Here is a 19,419-nt window from a genome sequence, read left to right as displayed (position 1 = left end):
ATCCACTAATACAAGAACCAGATAAAATCTTATTTAATAGCCCAAAACTCTCAAGTTTGACCCAAGGTCAAACTTGGTCAAAAAGTCAACGGTCAACAGAAGTCAAAGTCAACAAGTCAAACTTCAGGCTGAGTACGCCCAGCGTACTCAGCTCGTACACATGGCGTAGTCACCATCCAGGGACGGGACTCCTCACGAGTACGAACAATGTATCCAAAGGTACGCCCAGTGTACTCGACCAAAAGGCACTTTTTCATTAAGTGCTTAATCTCTTAATCCCTTTCATTCAACACTTAGATCTAGTCCCACAACATCATTATAAGTCATAAAGTTTCCACCTTTATGACTTTCCATGTCTAGAAAAGGTCCAAAAGCTAAAACCCTAACTTATTAACCCATTAAGACATCATGACACTTTCATGGAAGGAATAGAAGGATCAAGATCACTTTTTTATGGATCCTAATAGCTCCATAATGGATAAATTTTCCGGCTTTATCCATTAGAATGGTTTAAACCACCAAGATCTAGACTTTAAGTATCAAAGGGACCAAAAAGTGCATCTTTTTCAACTTAATTCGTTAAGTACAAGTCTCCAACCTTCAGATTTGAATCACAATGATGTTTAGATGGATAAAGTTTCCAAATTTATCCATAAGAAGGTTAAAAACTTTCAAGATCTAAACTTCATGCACTAAAATGATCAAAACTCATAACATCCAAAACTAGCTAGATCTAACAAATGCATCATCAAGATTCTAACTTTATACCTCTAGAAGATATATCAATGTGAACAAAGTATGCATCTACAAGCTCCAATGCAACCAAACTTCTCCAAAGAGTTCCTTCTTCTCCAAGGTGCACCATGCATACTCCAAAACACTCAAAAACACCTTATGTTAGCTCACAAGGCTCAAATTAGGGCTAATGTTTCATGGGAGGGTGTTGGAAAGGTGGGAGCTGAGCATGGAATGGTTTTGGGGAAGTTAAGGAGCTTAAATATGGCTCAAACCACAAAAATACAGTTTGGACATTGATTACGTATGCCCATAGTACTCATGGTACACCCAGCGTACTCAGGATGCCCTAGTACCCCCAACATACTCCCCTCGTACGCCCAAAGTACTCAGCTTAACCAAAAACCGTCCAAACTTCAAATAGTCATAACTTCTTCATTTCAACTCCGATTTCGATGATCATTATATCCACGGAAAGGTATTGAGGAGCTTTACAACCTTATCTAATTAATTTTGACTTAAAACACATCGAACTAAATTCTATAATTCATAAAAGAAGTTTGAAACACTACTTTCCCATTTTACTCGTTGACTCCAAAGCACAAACCGAACTCTTGGACCACACAATCTACATTACCCACATCCAAATGGGTCCAAACCTCTTGTTACCAAAGCCCGAAGCCTTATGATACTTGATCTTCGAGTCACGGCCCCGAATTATGAAACGACCCAAAATATGGTGTTACACAAGATTTTGCTACATGACCTTTATGGGGTCCGTTGTACCATTTACACAAATCACAAGAGTTTGAGGTACTTGATGGATCAGCCGAATATGAATATGAGGGAGTATAAGTGGCTTGATGTGGTGAAGGACTACGATTGTGAGATTCTATACCACCGTAGGAAGGCCAATGTGGTAGTTGACACTTTGAGCTGCAATACAGTTAGTGCGTCTATATGAGATTTGTGTTTGATGATGGTAATTATTTCTCCATTACTTGATATGATTATAAAGGCTCAAGTGAAAGGGTTGAAAAAGGAAAATAGGAAGGAGGAAAGGATCAGGAGTCAGACTCCGCTTTTTGTCAGGGATAGTCGTGGGCTATTGAACCAATGCGGGATGGTTTGGGTCCCAGTTGCTGGTGGGGTTAGACAGACTTTGCTAGAGGAGGCTTATAAGTCGAAGTTTTCGATCCATCCAGGGGCCATAAAGATGTATAAATATATGCGATTGAGTTATTAAAGACTTGAATGAAGAGGGAGATAACATGGTTTGTAGAGCGGTGCTTGACTTGCCGGAAAGTCAAGGCCGAACACCAGAGACCCCACGACAAGTTGCAGTCGTTACCCATACCCATGTGGAAATGGGAGGAGATCACCATGGACTTCATCACGAAGTTACCACAGACAACGCGATGGGTGGATTTGATTTGGGTCATTGTGGATCGATTGACCAGGAGTGTGCATTTTATCCCCATCCTGGAGAGCATCTCTGCGGAGAAATTGGCAGATATTTATATCCGAAAGGTTGTGGCATGTCATGGGGTTCCCATATCAGTGGTATCAGATAGGGACTTAAAGATCAAAAATGAGCACCAATGACTTCATACTAGCTCAAGAACACTAACAAGAGACTTAAAGATCGATTTTAGGGTTTCAGTGTCAATGGAGACCGGTAAGGAGACCAACCCTTGGGGCTTAAAGAGATTATATAGGGTGCAACATCCTAAAATTTAGGGTTTCCTTCCCAGCTTCCAACACATCGTGTTTAGACATCAACACGTCGTGATGACCTTAATGAGAACCGCGCTTTTCCTTAACTAAACATGCCGTGTTGGTTCCTCTAACACGCCGTGTTCAGTCCTCAAAATGGAATTCATTCCTTACAATTGCTCCTCAAGATTTCGTATGTTACACTTATAATGTATTTGTAAGATATTTTATCTTGTATTTGTATCTCATGCTTTTAATGTCTTTGTAATATATTTTATCTTGTATTTGTATCTCATGCTTTTAATGTATTAGTAATATATTTTATCTTGTATATGTAATATATTTTTAGTGTGCTTTTACTGAATGTAGAGTTGTCGTTGTCATCTTTATTAAACACAAAGTTGTCGGTATCATCTTTATTAAATGTAGAGTAGCCGATATCATCTTTATTGAATGCAGAGCTGTCAATATCATATTATCATCTAGGAAATCTGACATTATCTTATGTGTATAAGATTCTCTTATGTGTCAACTCTCTATTGGATCCATGGATTTTATTTAGATAAACTACTATAACATTATATTTATTTAAAAATTTTAGAATGCTAAGAATCGTTATTCTTCCTATATGAATACAATATAACCTTTACATATTTTAATATCCACCTCTAACTCTTCATTTCTAATCACTTTGAAAGATGTCTCACAGTGAAAACTCATCAGATGGTTCTAATTCATCTAATTTGAATGAATATGATGAATGGAAATCACGAGTTGTTCAACACAATTGACAACTTGATGTTATCATGAGTGACTTACTCATAAGCATGCCAAATATGACCGTAAGAGATCGTCCTAGAGCAAGAAGGAGGTATTTTGATCGGGAACGTGAGCAGGGTGAGGAGCGTTTGATGAAAGACTACTTTGTTGACAACCCAACGTATGGTGAAGAAAAATTTCGGGGTAGATTTCGAATGCGAAAACCACTATTTCTCTACATAGTGAAAGCTGTTACAACCAATGACCGATATTTTTCAACAAAGACGTGATGCCAAGGTAGACAAAGTTTTTCACCATTATAGAAATGTACCGGAGCTATGCGGGTGTTGGCGTATGGGATATCAGCAGATGCACATGATGAATATTTAAGAATGAGTGAGACTGTAACAAGGGATGCTCTTGTAAAGTTTGTGGAAGGTGTCATTTCATGTTTTCGTGAAGAGTACCTTAGAAGTCCCAATCAAGCTGATTTGGCACGACTACTCCATATTAGGGAAGAACGTGGATTTCCAGGTATGTTAGGCAGTATTGACTGCATGCACTGGGAATGGAAAAATTGTCCCACTGCTTGGGTTGGACAATATGCAAGTATAAGCGGTAAGACAACAATAATTTTGGAAGTCATTGCATCGTATGACTTATGGATATGGCAAGCATTCTTCGGAACACCAGGTTCGTGCAATGACATTAACGTCCTCTAAAGATCTATTTTTTTATGAAATCTTAGCAGGTCGAGCACCAAAGGTGAGTTACATTGTGAATGGTCGACAACATAATATGGCTTTTTATCTCACTGATGGCATATATCCTTCATGGGTTGCCTTTGTCAAGTCAATAAGTTCTCCACAACTTCGAAAACACAAGTTGTTCACTGAATATCAAGAGACTGCTAGAAAAGATGTTGAAGAAGCATTTGGAGTTTTACAAGCTCGTTTTGCATTTCTTTACCGACCTTATCTTGTGTGGGACAAGGATATGATCGGGAAAATTATGATTGCATGTATCATCATTCATAATATGATCGTTGAGGATGAACAACACACATACCTTCACTATTATGATCCATCATAATTTATAACTACAGAAGACGAAGAATCTTTTGAATACTCTACTCAACGAATTGCAGATCTATCTAGTTATATAGTTATATGACCAACAGGGCACAAGTTCGCAATAGAGAAGCTCATAACGTTCTAAAAGACGATTTGATTGAGCATATATGGAAAAATTCGGCACTGAATAATAATTAAGTTGTTTGCATCTTTCGTATTTGTAACTTACTTTATCTATTTTATTAAATATATTTGATGAATGTAAAATAATTTTTATCTATTTTTATTTAATTTTATGCTTAAAATAAATATTTTTTTTGTTTCAAAATAAAATATTATATTTAACATTTCTAGTAGTTTTAAGTATAATAAAAATAAAAATATATATATATTTTTTAAATAAAAATAGGTTTGGGTTTAGTTGTTAATAAGTGTGAATATTTGGATTGTGTTGGGTTGTATAGGTGAAAGAGAGAAAAATTAGTTTTTTATTGAAAAATTAGGTTGGATTGAATTGCTAATAGAAGTAGTTTAAGATGACTTAGGTCCCGTTTGATAGTTGCTGATTGAAAAAGTACTGACTGGGAAAGGTCTGTCTGAGTAATAAGTTCTGACCGAGTAAGAAACCATGTTGTTTGATTGTACATCTGATTGAATGTGTTGACCGATGCAAAATGACCATTTTACCCCTGATGTTTTATACAATGATAGATGAAATTGCTTTACACAGAGGATTAAACTTTGACAAAAATAAGCTTTCTACTACAATTTATGATGCAAAAACATTAAAAATTACCAAGGTAAGTGAACTAATAATCATTGGAATATATAAATTCGGAATTTAAACACAAAATCTAAAATTCACATGAAATATGAACTATGATGAATTGCAATATTAAAATTGTGCCAATTGTCAAATTCATGTCCACACCCTCAAACTAATATTCACATTTCATTAAAGGCCCAGAAAAAAAGATTGTATCTTCTTTGTTAAGAGTTTGACTTTCAGTAATAGCTTCACATTTCTTGACTCCCAGCAATTTCAGACTCCAACTTCTCATTTCATCAAAACCCCAATTCAATTCACCTCTCAAATTATCTAATCGGTCTCAATTAAGTATACCCACATCCAGATTTTCTTCATCAATTTGCGGGTTCTTCATCTTCTTCATCTCAGAAACAAAACATAAATGTTAAAAAATCAAACAGCAAGCAAGAACATAACATCAAAAATCGGAATTGAATTGGAACATAACAATAAAAATCGGAACTTTAAACAACAACAAAACAACAAACAACAACATCACAGCAAACAACAACATCACAACAACATAACAGCAACATAACAACAATATTCAATTATAAAACAAGATTATAACAACATAACAACAACATAACAGCAACAGAACAACAACAGAACAACAATTGTTTCAGTAAATAAGAAGAAAGAACAAAGGAAGTGATTAGAAGGAGGAAAAAGGTAGAAGCTTACATGATGAGAGAAGATGAAGGATGATTCAATCGGTGGAAGAGGAAGAGGTTTCTGCCGACGCTGAAAGAAGAAGAAAGAAAGAACGAAGGAGGCGCTGAAAGAAGAAGAAAGAATGGAGGCGCTGCTGGAAGAGAAGAAAGAATGGAAACGTTAGGTCACAAGGGTAATTTTGGAAACCGCATATGCCTTTCTCACTCAGCAAGTTTTTATCTTCTAACCCACTCAGACGTTTCTTTCCGAGAAAGACACCCGAAATTGAATTATCAAACGCCTTCCGCTGACCGAGTCAGCCAAAATTGTCTGACTCGACTCGGTCAGACACTTATCAAACACAACCTTAAAGTGATGGTCCAATAAAATTAAAGCATGATGACTTGTGGAGCAGTGGAGGCCCAAAACAGAATGGCCTAAAAGTATTGGGCCTAATTTTTCAATATGGTTTTGATCAAAGCCCAACGTACACAGTACTTTCCCGGTTTACGCCCACACACGTTAGGAATTTCTCAAGGGTTTAAGAGTGAAGTAATCACGATACTCTTTATCAGTACTCATAACTCAACAGCGTTTCTAGGGTTTTCTTTACTTTCTTCTTTCCTCTTCCGGATACAAAGATGAGGTAACCTTCTGTTCCTCCTACTTTTTTGCAGGTTTCAATCTAATTTCTCTTCGATCTTGAGTTGTCCTTTTTGTACTTCGTTGTTTGATGCTGTATTGCGTCGTATTTTACCTTTTTATGAAATCTCATATGATTCCTAAGTAATCATGCTCTGGGATTTTGTAAATTTAGTACATGTATTACTATCTGTGTCTCCCCTAAAAGGATTAGGAGAATAGCGGCTTGGATTTCTTTTTGGGAGTTGAAACATTGACTTGGACCGGATAATTTTGTTTATTTGTTAATTTGTTTGATGGTCGTAATTTATTTGTACTTCACCGTTGCTGCGATGTCGCTTATTTGACTAGCTCTCCTGTAATCATGTTTTAGGGCTTGGAAAAGTGAAGTACTTGATTAGTATTTATGTCTCGTTTTTAGATTATGATTCTCAACTGGGAGTCAAATTTAGGGGTTGACTCATGAGTTGACACGATAACTAGTTGTTTTTGGCCAATTTGTTCCATGGTTGTGAATTTTTCTGCATTTTGTTAGTTACATATTACTTGTCTTTTGTTTAATTTGTTAGTTGTGATAATATTTCTGCAGTTATTTTGTGTTCATGCTTTGGCCTTTGAAATTTACATGTTCGATTAGCATGGGTCTCTCACTCTCTCCTGATTATCAAGATCTTTTTGGTGGAAAATGTTTATGTGGTTTTGTTTCCTTTCTGTGTGGTATACTGTAAAGATTCCTGTGGACTTTTTGACCAATAATTGGACCATAATAGAATTTTGGTACAACAAAATTCTGATGTATAAATAGGACATAGTATTTATTCCTTCTTTTAGAGAGGTTCATTTTGTGTCTTATTTAGCATATTTGGCTTATCTTTTGCTTCCTTGTGCTTGGTTCAATGATTAAATTCAAAAATATTTTGAGCTTTGTAGTCGTCATCCAGAAGTTAAGTGGGCTCAGAGAGAGGATAAAGTTTATATCACAGTTTTATTGGCGGATACAAAAGATGCAAAAGTGAATCTTGCTCCAGAAGGTGTTTTTACATTCTCTGCTTCAGCTGGTCAGCATGAGTATGATCTTAAGCTTGAGCTTTTTGACAAAGTTAATGTAGAGGTAAGCATCCATCTATGTGTCTAATCTAGTTTTGACTTTTGTTTTAATCTTTACTTGATCTTGTTATTGCTGTGGATATGTAGGAGAGCAAAAGCAATATAGGGGAGAGAAGTGTGTTTTGCATTTTGGAGAAAGCAGAGGCGAAATGGTGGAACAAACTTCTGTCTGGAGATGGAAAGACTCCACATTATGTGAAAGTTGATTGGGACAAATGGGCTGATGAAGATGATGATGCAGGTATGGTGATTGTCACCCACCATTTCTATATTTAATCATGTTATATGTATATTGTATTCACAAGTTTAATTAAATATGTTTTTTAGGTCCTGCTGCTGACCTTGACATGGGAGGAATGGATTTCTCAGTAAGAAAATAGCTTCTGAAAATGTTAGTATTATTGAAGTTTCTTTCTTTTATATCACTAATGACTTATCCTCATACAGAAATTCGGTGACATGGGAGGCATGGGAGGTATGCCTGGCATGGGTATGGGGGGCATGGGGATGCCCGGAATGGGCGGCATGGGGATGCCTGGTATGGGTGGCATGGGCATGCCTGACATGGGTGATTTCTCTATGGGTGATGATCTTGAAGACAGTGATGATGAAGGTAACCTAACCTACCTGTTGTCAACATACTTTTTTTTTTCTTCTTCTTCTCATCAAGTGATGTATGGATTTACCCAACTGTCACTGCTGTGTAGGTCAAGAAGCTGAAACAAAGACGGGTGCAACCAGCAAGGAAGCAGGAGAGGAGAAGACAGAAGCTGCTGCAACAAGTTCATAGATACAGTTGATGCTCTTTGGAGTTGTTGTTGAATTTGGATGATTTAGGAAAAAGACCATATATGGTTATGGTGTGTGCTCCAAAGACTTTGGATGTTGACTAGAAACATGAATATGGTTTTCTGCTTCTTCTTAGTTGTTAGGAAGGTGGAAACCATACTACTATCCCTTTACTATTGAACTTTTGAGTGTTGTAATTTTGTAGCGGTTTCATATCATACTCTTTCTTCTTCTTATATCTAATTGTTTCTCCTTCTGTTGCTATGTTAAGTTTCACACCCTTTTTTAATTGACCTCATTTACTGAATCAGTTTGCAACAAAGATTCACATGCCCAAACCCCAATTAGTTGTCCATGTCTTTTTAGAAACTCGTTTGGCAGATGATACATGTTTAGCAATGGGACAAAACAGGCTATAAACGTTTAATGTATTGAATCAAATTAAAATAACAATATCATTGTGGCAAAACTTTAAAATGTTTTATGTGCTTCATCATTCACTAAAAATGTAAATATTATTATTGTATGAACTTGCTGAGATTGCCATCTTTAATTAAATTGTCACGACAACATAATAGATTTTAGTTATGTATTGTCATAACAAATTTTACTAACATGATCCATTAACTTTCATGTGTATTTTAAGTACATTTCAAATGTTCCTTGTTATTATTTGCATTTAAAGTTTGGTTCTTTGATAATCAGTAATGGCAAATCTACCACTTTGTTTAGTTATGGAAATCTGATATTTGTTTTCTGAAATTTTATGAGTATATTTTCACTTTTTGGTAGAAATTTTGAAAACGCACTTTGATGTTTTTTTTTATTTTATTTATTTTTTTATTTTTATTTTTTATTATCCGTTATCATTTTTCCACTTTAAGTTATTTCAAATAATACACACATCCCAACCACACTACCCTAACTCTATCCACCCTACACCTACCCCAACGTACCGATCCCCACCCTCACCCACCCTACACTACTGACACCCATACCCACAACACCTACCCTTCCACCCCACCTACATACATAACCACCCACCACACCCAACCAACCCATAACCCTTCAATCCCTACCACACCCTATTTTAGGGGTGAGGTATAATGGGTGTGGGTGTGTGTAGGTAGAGATGGGTGAGTGAATGTAGTGTTGGGTAGGTTGGTGGGGCACGATAGGATTGGTGGTTGGGTGGGTAGGATGGATAGATGGTGTGGGAATGAGTGATAAGAGTGAGGTCGGATAAGATAGGTAGCGAGTAAATGGTGAAGGTTTGGTGGGGTAGGGTATGGTTGGTAGGTGGGTGAAAATAAGGGTGTGGTATGATAGGATATGATGGGTTAAGGGTTGAGGGATAAGGTGGGATGATGGTTTGGATAGGATGGGGTGTGGGTATGGGGTGGGTGTGAGATGGGTGGGAGTGAGGTGAGGGTGGGTGGGTGGAGATTAGTATATGTGTGGTTTAAGAAAAAATTGGAGTTGGAAAATTATGGTAAACAATGTTTATTCGTTTTTCAAAATTTTCCAAGTTATTTATAACTTTGAAAAATGAAATATTTTCATTTTCTAGGAAAAATTTTGAAAAAAAAAATGTTAACTACATAAGTTTTTAGAATTTTCATTTTTCGTAGATTTTTTTTTCGGAATAAACCTTATTTTTTCATGACTAAAGCGTGGCTAAGTATTGGTATATACATCTCAAATATTCGGTCGATATACATTTAAATGAGTCAAAAATATGTGGTTAGTCCATGTGGTTCGCCAAAAGAGACATGGTGAGGACAACTATGATAGCCCATACATACTTGGTCTATATGGTTTCATTTCTTGTGTGGTTAGTCATTGTGGTTTCATTTCTTTCAAAATTGGTGTAAAAGTACTATTATACCCTTTGATTTAGTATCTTGTATGGTTAGTCAATGTGTGTTGATTTCCAGGTTTGTGGGTGTGTGTGTGTTAATTTTCAGATCTGTAGGTCTGTGTGTCGATTTTCATGTGTGTGTGTCCATTTCATGAACTACATTTGTGTATGTGTGTGTCGATTTCTAGATGTGGTGATGGTGACAGTGACGATAGATCTTGGTGACAAAGAGTGGTGTGTGTGTGTCTTCATGGAGATGTTCATGAAGATATTCTAGAGTGTGTGTGTGTGTCTGTGTTCATGAAGAACAAACCAATATGGGTGGTAAAACCTTGGTGAGGGAGAGAGAAAGAGAGAGAGAGAGAGCGAGAGAGGTTTCTTTTGATTTTTTATTTTTTTAATCGATAAATAAATAAAAAAATATTTAAAAAATGTAAAAAGAATAAAAAAAAATGGGTAGAAAATTCATCATATATGCAATAATGACCAATCACACAATAAATGAAAGCATAAGGATTAAACATATAGCGGTTATAGTTGTCCTCATCATGCATATTTTGGTGAACCACAAGACCAATCACATAATTTTTTTTGAATGATTATATAAGAGGTTTGGTTCCTTGATCAACATGTATGTTTTGACACAACACTAAACTATACATACAAATATATTAGTTAAAAATCAATATAACACAACGATAATCCTTGCACACTGATGATTATGTACTTTACACATGATTGAATTTTGTTGTATTTTTTTGGCATTTAAGTAGTTCATTTTGCAAATGGTTTGATATTGTTGTTTAAAACCAAAATATTGATGGATGACTTCAAAATTTAGATCACTTTAAGAAAGTGATGTAAGCGAATCACTTTTTGAAAGTGTATGGTGACGAGTTATGTACACAAAGAATATTTCTATATATTGACATTATTATCCATATAAGAAACAAATGTAGGGAAATGTACATAACATTTTCAAAATTGTTGCAATATTGGTTTCCTTTCCAGTCAACAATTCATTCAAAACAATAACAATAACACCACATTTAAGGAGTATGTATTGTTATGAATTTGTTCATCCTATAGTGATTATTTGTAAAAAGATATTAATTACTTATAGAAGATGCTGTTATTTGACAATCTTTAAATAAAAATACACTCACATAGATTGTTTTATTGTCTCCATCCGACCATCACAAAAAATATAACTAGTTATTCTATGCATGTTGTTTAGCTGCTATGTTTAACTCTGAATAATATGCGTTATAAATAAAATGTTAGAAAAATGTTCAAAGTGGTTTCGTGGTGTAGTTGGTTATCACGTCAGTCTAACACACTGAAGGTCTCCGGTTCGAACCCGGGCGAAGCCATGTTTTTTTTTTGTTACAACTTCTAAGCACCTGTTCTACTCATCTAGTCTAGAGTAATATAATCTAAAGCATATTGTTATTTTATGAAAAATGAGGAAGGCATAATACCTAAAATAATGGGACACTAAAGACTACAAGTATTGTTTTTTTTTTCTCCATACAAGAAAACGACATTGTCAAACTTTATCCTAATTAAAAAAATTCACTCGCACATAAAATAAAAATGAAGTCACTTGAAGGAATCATAGACTACATAATATAAATCGATCTTTAAGTATTATCGTATATCTAATTATTAGTAATTATCTTTGTACTTTCCTCTAGTTGCATTATAGATAGGGCTGATGATGTGTATATATATATATATATATATATATATATATATATATATATATATATATATATATATATATATATATATATATATATATATATATATATATATATATATTAAAGCAAACAGGTGGTTAACGAGCTTATTGCCCTTGAACTAGTCACGACCCTATTAAAAAAATCAACCCGATGAAGATGGCATGGAGGTTTGTGACTGAATGAGAATGTGGATCAATACTTGAGGATCTGTGTCGGTATTTTTGACTTTTTGAGAGTTTCGGTAGGATTCTTCACTAATCACTAGGGGGGGTATTAGAGTTTTTTTGACTGAAGGTCTCAAGAATAGCAAGTTTCAGAAGCATCCTGATCATGGTTGATCCTGAGAAGGAAAGGCGTTATGAAGACTTGAAAACAACCATTCTTGGTGATGAAGAAGAGGAAGCAAATTCTCTTTGATGACTTCTAAGACAGACTCACCATTTGTCCTCCTTTTTTATTCGATTGCATTAACAGGGGACTATCAACATATGCATATCTTAGTAGACAGTAGTAGTTATCTTTGTATTTTTCATACTTTCCTTATAGATAGGGATCTCATGTGTGTATATATTAAAGCCAATGGGAGAAGAGAATATTAATAAAGGCAAGGAAGATTATTGAATCTTCACATTAAGCAATAACAGAATCACCGTCTATCAATTTTAATGAATTCATTTGCATTTTGCATACCAAACATAAAATGTGTACAATTTAAGTAATTCTAATCGTTGTAATCACAAAAAAGAAATTTAGAATATCACAAAAGATTTATTCCTAGCTAGCAAGAAGGAAGGAAGATGATGATGATGATGATGGAGCTTGGCTTCAATTTGATGACTGGTTTTTAATAGTTATCGTCCATAGAAGATCAGAATCAGATCGCACGCTTACAATCTCTCCTTTAACAATGTTTGATGTGCTCACTAACCCCCCAAATCTCATTTCCGTGTTATCTGTAGTGTGTAAATAATATAATAATACCCCATCAATTAATTCATCTATTATGATTTTCACAACTATTTTTCACATAATCAAACAGTTAGTAGATTTGTTAAGTTAGGGATGTCTGTGTCTTACCAAGATTCCATTGAAGCCCTGTGGTTGTAGAACTTCCCGAAGGGGCGCCAATGGGAATAAGACCACAATGTGGGCCCTCCACGGAAGAGTGGATATGAATCTGGTGATGCCGGTTGCTTGGAAGAAGTTGAATAAGACAGTCATCAGACAAGAGAACAATACGTGTTGTTGAGAAACGGCACAAACTGTTAATGTTTCCCATTTCATGGTCAAACCTTCCACCAAGTGCACCAGCAACAAGTATGCACAGCTGTAACAACATAAAATCTATTACAAATTTGCCTTTTTCCAACTACATCTACATAGAAACATTAGTTCTACTTACATTTGACTTATCATCATCAGACACAATATCAAGTACATATGCAATGCATTTATGTAAATCCGTGGTGTCCTGATCATCAGAATTATCGACAATCATTGTGCCCTGCATTTTGAGGTATGTAAGATTCCTAGAAAATTGTTTGCATTAAGATTATAGACAGCTTACCAGATTTTTGTAGAAATTTAAAACATCTGGTCGGATAGAATCCATGTCTCCTTTAATTACATCCGGCTTGTACCTAAAAGTAGATGCAGATCCAGATTATTACAAATTGAACAGTTTCATGGTGGACCTATAAATCACACACTTTCAAAACAATAATTCACAAGTTAAAAGCTCATTTTCTTTCTTTAGGATGACCCCCCTCTTTCTTCATAGGACTACATAGATGATGACTTTAATGGTCCCAAAACTGACTGTTTACTTTCTATAGGAAAAGATATGCAAGTTAACACATTTTCTTTCTTTATGAAGACCCTCTGGCTCTTTCTTCATAAAATTAAAGAGGTACTGACTTTAATGGTGTGCCAAAAGTGATAGTGGGACATACGATTAGACGATTAGAACTGTGAAGCCCACTTCCACTTTTCCTTTAGTAAAAAGCAAATCCAAGTCTCAGAAGCATAAAACCAAACAGCTTACAGGCAATCAGTAATTACACAACAACTTGGGGGAAGAAACATGTAAAACCTTTCTTGGACGTTGTGTTCATCAGAGCATAGTTCGGGCATGTTATCGAATAAACGGTTAGCTCCACCATCAGCACAAAGACGAATTTTTGCTGCTCTACAACAACAACAGCAACAATCATAAAAACCCTATAATCACTATGACCATTCGATTGAACAGGAACGAGAATAGACTTACCGTGTTGCCAGAGTAAGGGTGAAAACCGGGGGAGACGTTGGTTAAGGATGATAAGTGCGTACGTGGTCGGAGAAGAGCCGTTTACGGCGTCGGTTATCGTCGGTGGCAATAAGAAGCTTGAAGAATGAGTCATGACTGCCATCGGATGAAGAAAAACGCAATCTCACAGAATTACAGAGGAAAGATAAGGTGGGAATCAAGAAAAATGATCACTTCTGACGATACATGTCGGCGCGGTGATTGTTTATTGAAAGAAACTTGGAGCTTCTTGGTCATTTATTCTGATTTCAATTTTCTGGGGTGGCTGGTAGTTGAAATCTTTGATGTACAGCGAACATGGAAATTGAATACTAATTGGGGAATTGGGATCCACAATTTTCAATCACGAAAAGTGGAGACTATTATATTAACAAATTTTCAATCTTTTATATTTTCTAAGCTATTCGTTTTCTCTTAATATATTAAAAATCATAATGACCTTTGCAAAGTAACCAAATTTAGTTTTTATATATATTTAGTTATTAAAATTATTTTTATCCACTTGAAAGTTTTTTTACAACCTGTTACATTCTCATTCAATTTAACAAATATCATTTTGTGGTTATTTTGAATTTTTTTTTCACATGTCATTTTATGAATTTTTCTATTTTATTAAATTCTACATAATATTTTATTGTAATAATAATTGCAATAAATGTAACAATAAATGGATATTAGTTTCATTAATAAACTTGTTTTTTAATTTCAAAATTCTCATAAATTAAAGGTCATTAGTTTCTTTTTCTTATTTAAATTATTTGTTTAAATTTAAAAGATAAAAAACATTTACATTATAATAATCCATTATTTTTCTTATTTTCTTATAAATTCAAAGTTCTCAAATATTTTGACATTTATATTTAACTTTTTTTTATAAATTAACTCAGGTAATACATGAGCCTCACAACTAGGGATGAGCAAAAGAACCGACCCGGCTGGAACCAGCCCGAACCGGACCCGGCCCGGGAACCGAAGTCGGCCGAAATTAAGAACCGAATCGGACCGCTGGTTCTACCGGTTCCCGGTTCCTACCGGTTCTTGCCGTGTCTTCAATGTTGGAATTAGTCATCGAGAAATAGCAACATACAGTTTTGGTTTTTGCCGGTTCTACCGGTTCCCGGTTCCAAAAATCCACAAGAATATCGCCCTGGTCCCGGCCCGACCGGTTCCATCGGGTTCCGGTTCCGATACCGGTTCCGGCCGGTTCCCCGGTCCAAATGTTCATCCCTACTCACAACTAGTACTCAATATACTATTGAATTTATTGAAAGTATTCAAAAAAATATCGATATCAACAGGTGCGATGGATTTTGCCAGTTTCCGGCAAAATATAAGTTTTCCATCCATTTTTGAAATTTTCGATCATTACCTCCGGAAAAACATGATTTTCCAAAGAAACTATGGTTTTTTCAGATTTCTTTATTTTCCCTTACGTTTTATATATATATATATATATATATATATATATATATATATAGGAAAAAGACGCAACGACCCTATTATGTATTTTGACTTTACCCTTTCAGCCCCTTAAGTATTTTAATGCCTTTTAAGGGAAAAAAGTTGTTAGTGACCTGCTTATTTGGTCCTTCTGACCTACCATTACCAGTTTCATGTACAAGTGACTTTTAATTAATTAAATAACATGAATTAAATCCACCTCAGTCTTCACTTTTTGTCCATGTCTCCAGCCCCTCTCTCACATACGCGCGCACACACACACACATACACATACACACATACACACTGGTCTAGGGATGAAAGTGGGTCCAAACCCGGACCGGATGGACCCGGACCCGGAAAACCTGGAACCGGTTAACGAGATTTTTTAGAACCGGAAACCGGACCGGTATATAGGAACCGGTTCCGGTTCGGTTCCGAGTACGGTACCGGGTAAAGTGGGTCTAGAACCGGAAAACCCGGAAACATCAAAGTGGGTAGGTTGGAACCGGATAAAGTGGGTTTAGAACCGGAAAAACCGGAATTTTTTGGTAATTACTTACTACGTAATGGGTTGAACTTTGAAAATTTTCATATTGATATCCCGACTTTGGGGGACTGTAACTCATTGAATATGAAACCAAAATTAACAAAATTATAGTCTAAAATCATGTACAAACTCTAAAATACACTCTGAAAAAAACCACATGTCAATCCGACTTTAAACCAATGAGATATGCATGTGTTAACATTTTCACAGAATACAAAGTACAAAAACAAATAGCTGAAAAGTTAAAAATTTTCAGTTTTGATATCCCGACTTCGGAGGACTGTAAATCATTGAATATTAAACTAAAAATGACAAAATTATAGTCTAAACTCATGTACAAAATGTAAACTACAAGTTGGAAAAAACCACATGTCAATCCGACTTCAAACGAATTCGATATGCATGTTTTAAAACTTTCACCGAATACAAAAAAACTGAAAAACTAAAAACTTTCAGCTTTGATATCTCGACTTTGGGGGACTGTAAGTCAATGAATATAAAACTAAAAATGGCAAATTTATAATCTAAAATCATATACAAACTTTAAACTACATGTTGGAAAAAACCTAATGTCAATCGGAGTTGAAACGAATGAGATATGCATCTTTTAAGCGTTTCACAAAAACCGGTTCCGGCCCTAAAAGTGGTTCCGGTTCCTAACACCGGTTCCGGTTTTTAGACCCGGTTTACCCGGACCCGATGGACCCAAACCCGGATTACCCGTAACCCGGATAAAGACAATTTTTAAACCCGGAACCGGAAACGGTTCTATATATTCCGGTTCTAACGGTTCCGGTTCCGGTTCCGGTTCCGGTCCGATTCCGGTTCTGGTCCGGTTTTCCGGTTCTAAATCTCATCCCTACACTGGTCAATCAACACCTCCTAGTTAGCCTTCATTCTCAAGCGACATCTACAAATGAAAAACTGATGGAAAATGAATCCATTCTAGTTGATTTCTAAAGCCAATGTCTTTCAGGTTCCCAATACCCCCAACAAGCACAAGCATCCCTAGAACAATCATCAACCTCCCACAAGTAAGCGTACAAGGTGCTAAAATTACAGAATCATTTTCTTCCCTCAAAACTGAATCCATGTTGTCACGATTGAAAGTTATTAACCCGTGATAGTTCGCAAGCTGATTCTCGTTTGACCTTGTGCGAAAAACCAAAATGTACAAAACATGGTCACATATAACACTCACATCCCCTGGTCTCTACCCTTTCATAGTCCTCCTCATCCCCTGGGTTAACCATGTCTTTTCGTTTGAGTTATAGACATGAATACAAACATCCTATAAAAAGAAATCTTGAGAAGATTGAACTGACCTGATCACAGAGATTGTGTATTTTGAGTTTGACTGGTCAACGAAGAACATCAATGCGGTATACACTGATGGACCGAGGATTAGTGGGTTCTTGAGAGTCTCGTATTCGTGATAAATAGGGTTACAGATGTATATTTCTTTACTGGTTTCAGCATCCATGAAGCAGACAAGTCCACAAGATGGAGCTATATGCCCTAATTGTTAGTTCCGACTGTGGAGACGTGGGATAGTAATGACAGATGAAGGCGAATCCATCTGTACAGCCAATGTCTTTCAGGTATCTTGAATCAAGCCCTAGAGCTTTAGAAATCAACTCGAATAATGAACACTAATTAGGAGGGGTTGATTCACCAGTCTTTTTAAATGCAATAACCCTTTTATATTACCTTAAAAAGGTTTGTGATTGAAGACGGATGTTGATTTCAGTGTTGAAAATTGGAAATTCTGTGTTACTGACCGAAGAGGTGAACTTGCCCTAATGATTATTCCCAAATGGTATAAGGAGGTAGAATGAAGAAGAAGAAGAAGACACAGGTGGTGGAAGGGGTGAATCGGGTCATGGGTTTGGAGGAGAAACGATGGGTCAGGTCAAAAGAGGTGGGGGTTTTCAAAGTCAAAGTCTGTGTGGCAAAGGGGTAACCGACTGACCCCTTCAATTCTTACAAAATGACCAAATCGACCCGACAAAAAACATTTTGTTCCCTTAAAAGGCACGAAAAAAAACTTTAGAGACTAAAAGTGTAACACCCTGTTCTGAAAGCATCCGTTTATGGATTTCAGAGGCCAAGGCTAGGGGCGTTTTGAGTTTTTATTCGAGAGGTTTTGGGCCGGGGTGTGTCGCTAGAAGCGTAGGGCTTCTCTCCACCTTTTCGTGGATATAAAGTTCGTCGGAAACGGACTTGGAACGAAGGAGTTATGACACTTTGAAGTTATTGGCAGAAATGGCCCCTAATGGAAATAAATGGCAAGGAGGGACCATGCATGCAAGGTGGTAAGCGCGCGAGTACGCCCATCATAAGGCTGGGTTACGCCCAGCGTATAAGGTCATAAGGTCGCAGGTGTTTTTGGCGTACGCCCAATGTACAGGATGTACGCCCAGCGTACGTCCAGAGTCCAGAAACCCTAAAATTTAGGGCATGCCACTATAAAAAGAATGATAAGCCTCAAGGGTCAGCCTCCATTTCACCCTTGAACAGCCACCACGAAACCCTAATCCTCCCTTGAGTGTTCTTGAAGCTTTGGTGGCCATTAGTGAGCATTTTGGTGTTATAAAACCATTTTCCAAGGAAGGAAGGAGCAAAGCAAGGTGGTAGATCAAAGGAGAAGTTGTAGATCTGGGACTTTTTCCTCTTTCCAGACCCTTTCAAGGTATAAAGTTTTGAGCTTGATGATTGTTCTCTTAGATCTCTATTCGGAGGAATTTATGGACTCTTTTAGTCCAAAGAATGGATCTGTTGATGAAATCTCATGTTTGAGCTTAGGGTTGCCACCCTCAAAGCTAAAAAGGTCCCATAAGCAGTAAAGTCTCCATCTTGAATGTCTTAATGGGTTCATGCATGAGATCTAGTCCTCTTTATGGAAGTGGAATATCATTTTGGGAGTTTGGGCTTGTTTGGGCCATGTAAAGTCACCAAGTCAGTGGCTTTATGGATTAAGACATGGAAAAGGACTTAGATCTGTGTTTGTAGCTTCTGGAGTAGCATATTAAGCACTTAACGGGAAAGTGACTTAACAGCGGGAGTACGATGAGCGTACATACAGGTACGCCCAGCGTACACACCATTTGGCTAGTACGCTTAGCATATATAGGAGTACGCCCCGCGTACTCTGTCAGTTTGGGCTTCGTGTTATTGGGCCTCGGATTGGGCCATGCTTGGGTATTTGGGTTTTAATGGGCCATCAGAAGTC

General features: G+C 36.5%; 2 protein-coding genes and 1 non-coding gene across 8 annotated transcripts; 2 read left to right on the top strand and 1 right to left on the bottom strand.

Annotated features, from left to right (window-relative positions):
- The first annotated feature begins 6,256 nt into the window (after positions 1 to 6,256).
- Positions 6,257 to 8,547, top strand: LOC145138284 (HSP20-like chaperones superfamily protein). The gene is made up of 6 exons (XM_079072382.1): positions 6,257 to 6,391; positions 7,318 to 7,498; positions 7,582 to 7,735; positions 7,822 to 7,862; positions 7,942 to 8,107; positions 8,202 to 8,547. The coding sequence occupies exons 1-6, from the start codon at positions 6,387 to 6,389 to the stop codon at positions 8,282 to 8,284; spliced, it is 630 nt and encodes a 209-aa protein (XP_078928508.1). The 5' UTR covers positions 6,257 to 6,386; the 3' UTR covers positions 8,285 to 8,547.
- A 2,896-nt stretch (positions 8,548 to 11,443) lies between these two features.
- Positions 11,444 to 11,517, top strand: TRNAV-AAC (transfer RNA valine (anticodon AAC)). Its single transcript has one exon. It is a non-coding gene; the product is annotated as a tRNA-Val (tRNA).
- A 1,032-nt stretch (positions 11,518 to 12,549) lies between these two features.
- Positions 12,550 to 14,546, bottom strand: TPK1 (thiamine pyrophosphokinase1). Of its 6 annotated transcripts, none has more exons than XM_079074112.1 (6): positions 14,159 to 14,546; positions 13,951 to 14,077; positions 13,457 to 13,529; positions 13,292 to 13,393; positions 12,967 to 13,216; positions 12,550 to 12,842 (listed from the first exon to the last, which is right to left on the bottom strand). In XM_079074112.1, exons 1-6 carry the CDS (start codon positions 14,298 to 14,300, stop codon positions 12,715 to 12,717), a joined length of 822 nt encoding a protein of 273 aa, XP_078930238.1. In that variant the 5' UTR covers positions 14,301 to 14,546; the 3' UTR covers positions 12,550 to 12,714. The 6 variants fall into 6 exon arrangements, with proteins under 6 accessions (XP_078930238.1, XP_078930237.1, XP_078930239.1 ...); XM_079074111.1 differs by having other exon boundaries at positions 13,934 to 14,072; positions 14,159 to 14,545; XM_079074113.1 differs by having other exon boundaries at positions 13,982 to 14,072; positions 14,159 to 14,544.
- Between the last annotated feature and the right edge of the window lie 4,873 nt (positions 14,547 to 19,419).

The sequence above is a fragment of the Lactuca virosa genome, chromosome 9 (assembly GCF_052849685.1).
Source record: "Lactuca virosa cultivar CGN04683 chromosome 9, Lactuca_virosa_CGN04683_v6, whole genome shotgun sequence".
Lineage (NCBI taxonomy): Eukaryota > Viridiplantae > Streptophyta > Magnoliopsida > Asterales > Asteraceae > Lactuca > Lactuca virosa.
The sequence above is the reverse complement of the archived record's forward strand: the minus strand, read 5'-3'. Positions and strand labels throughout refer to the sequence as shown.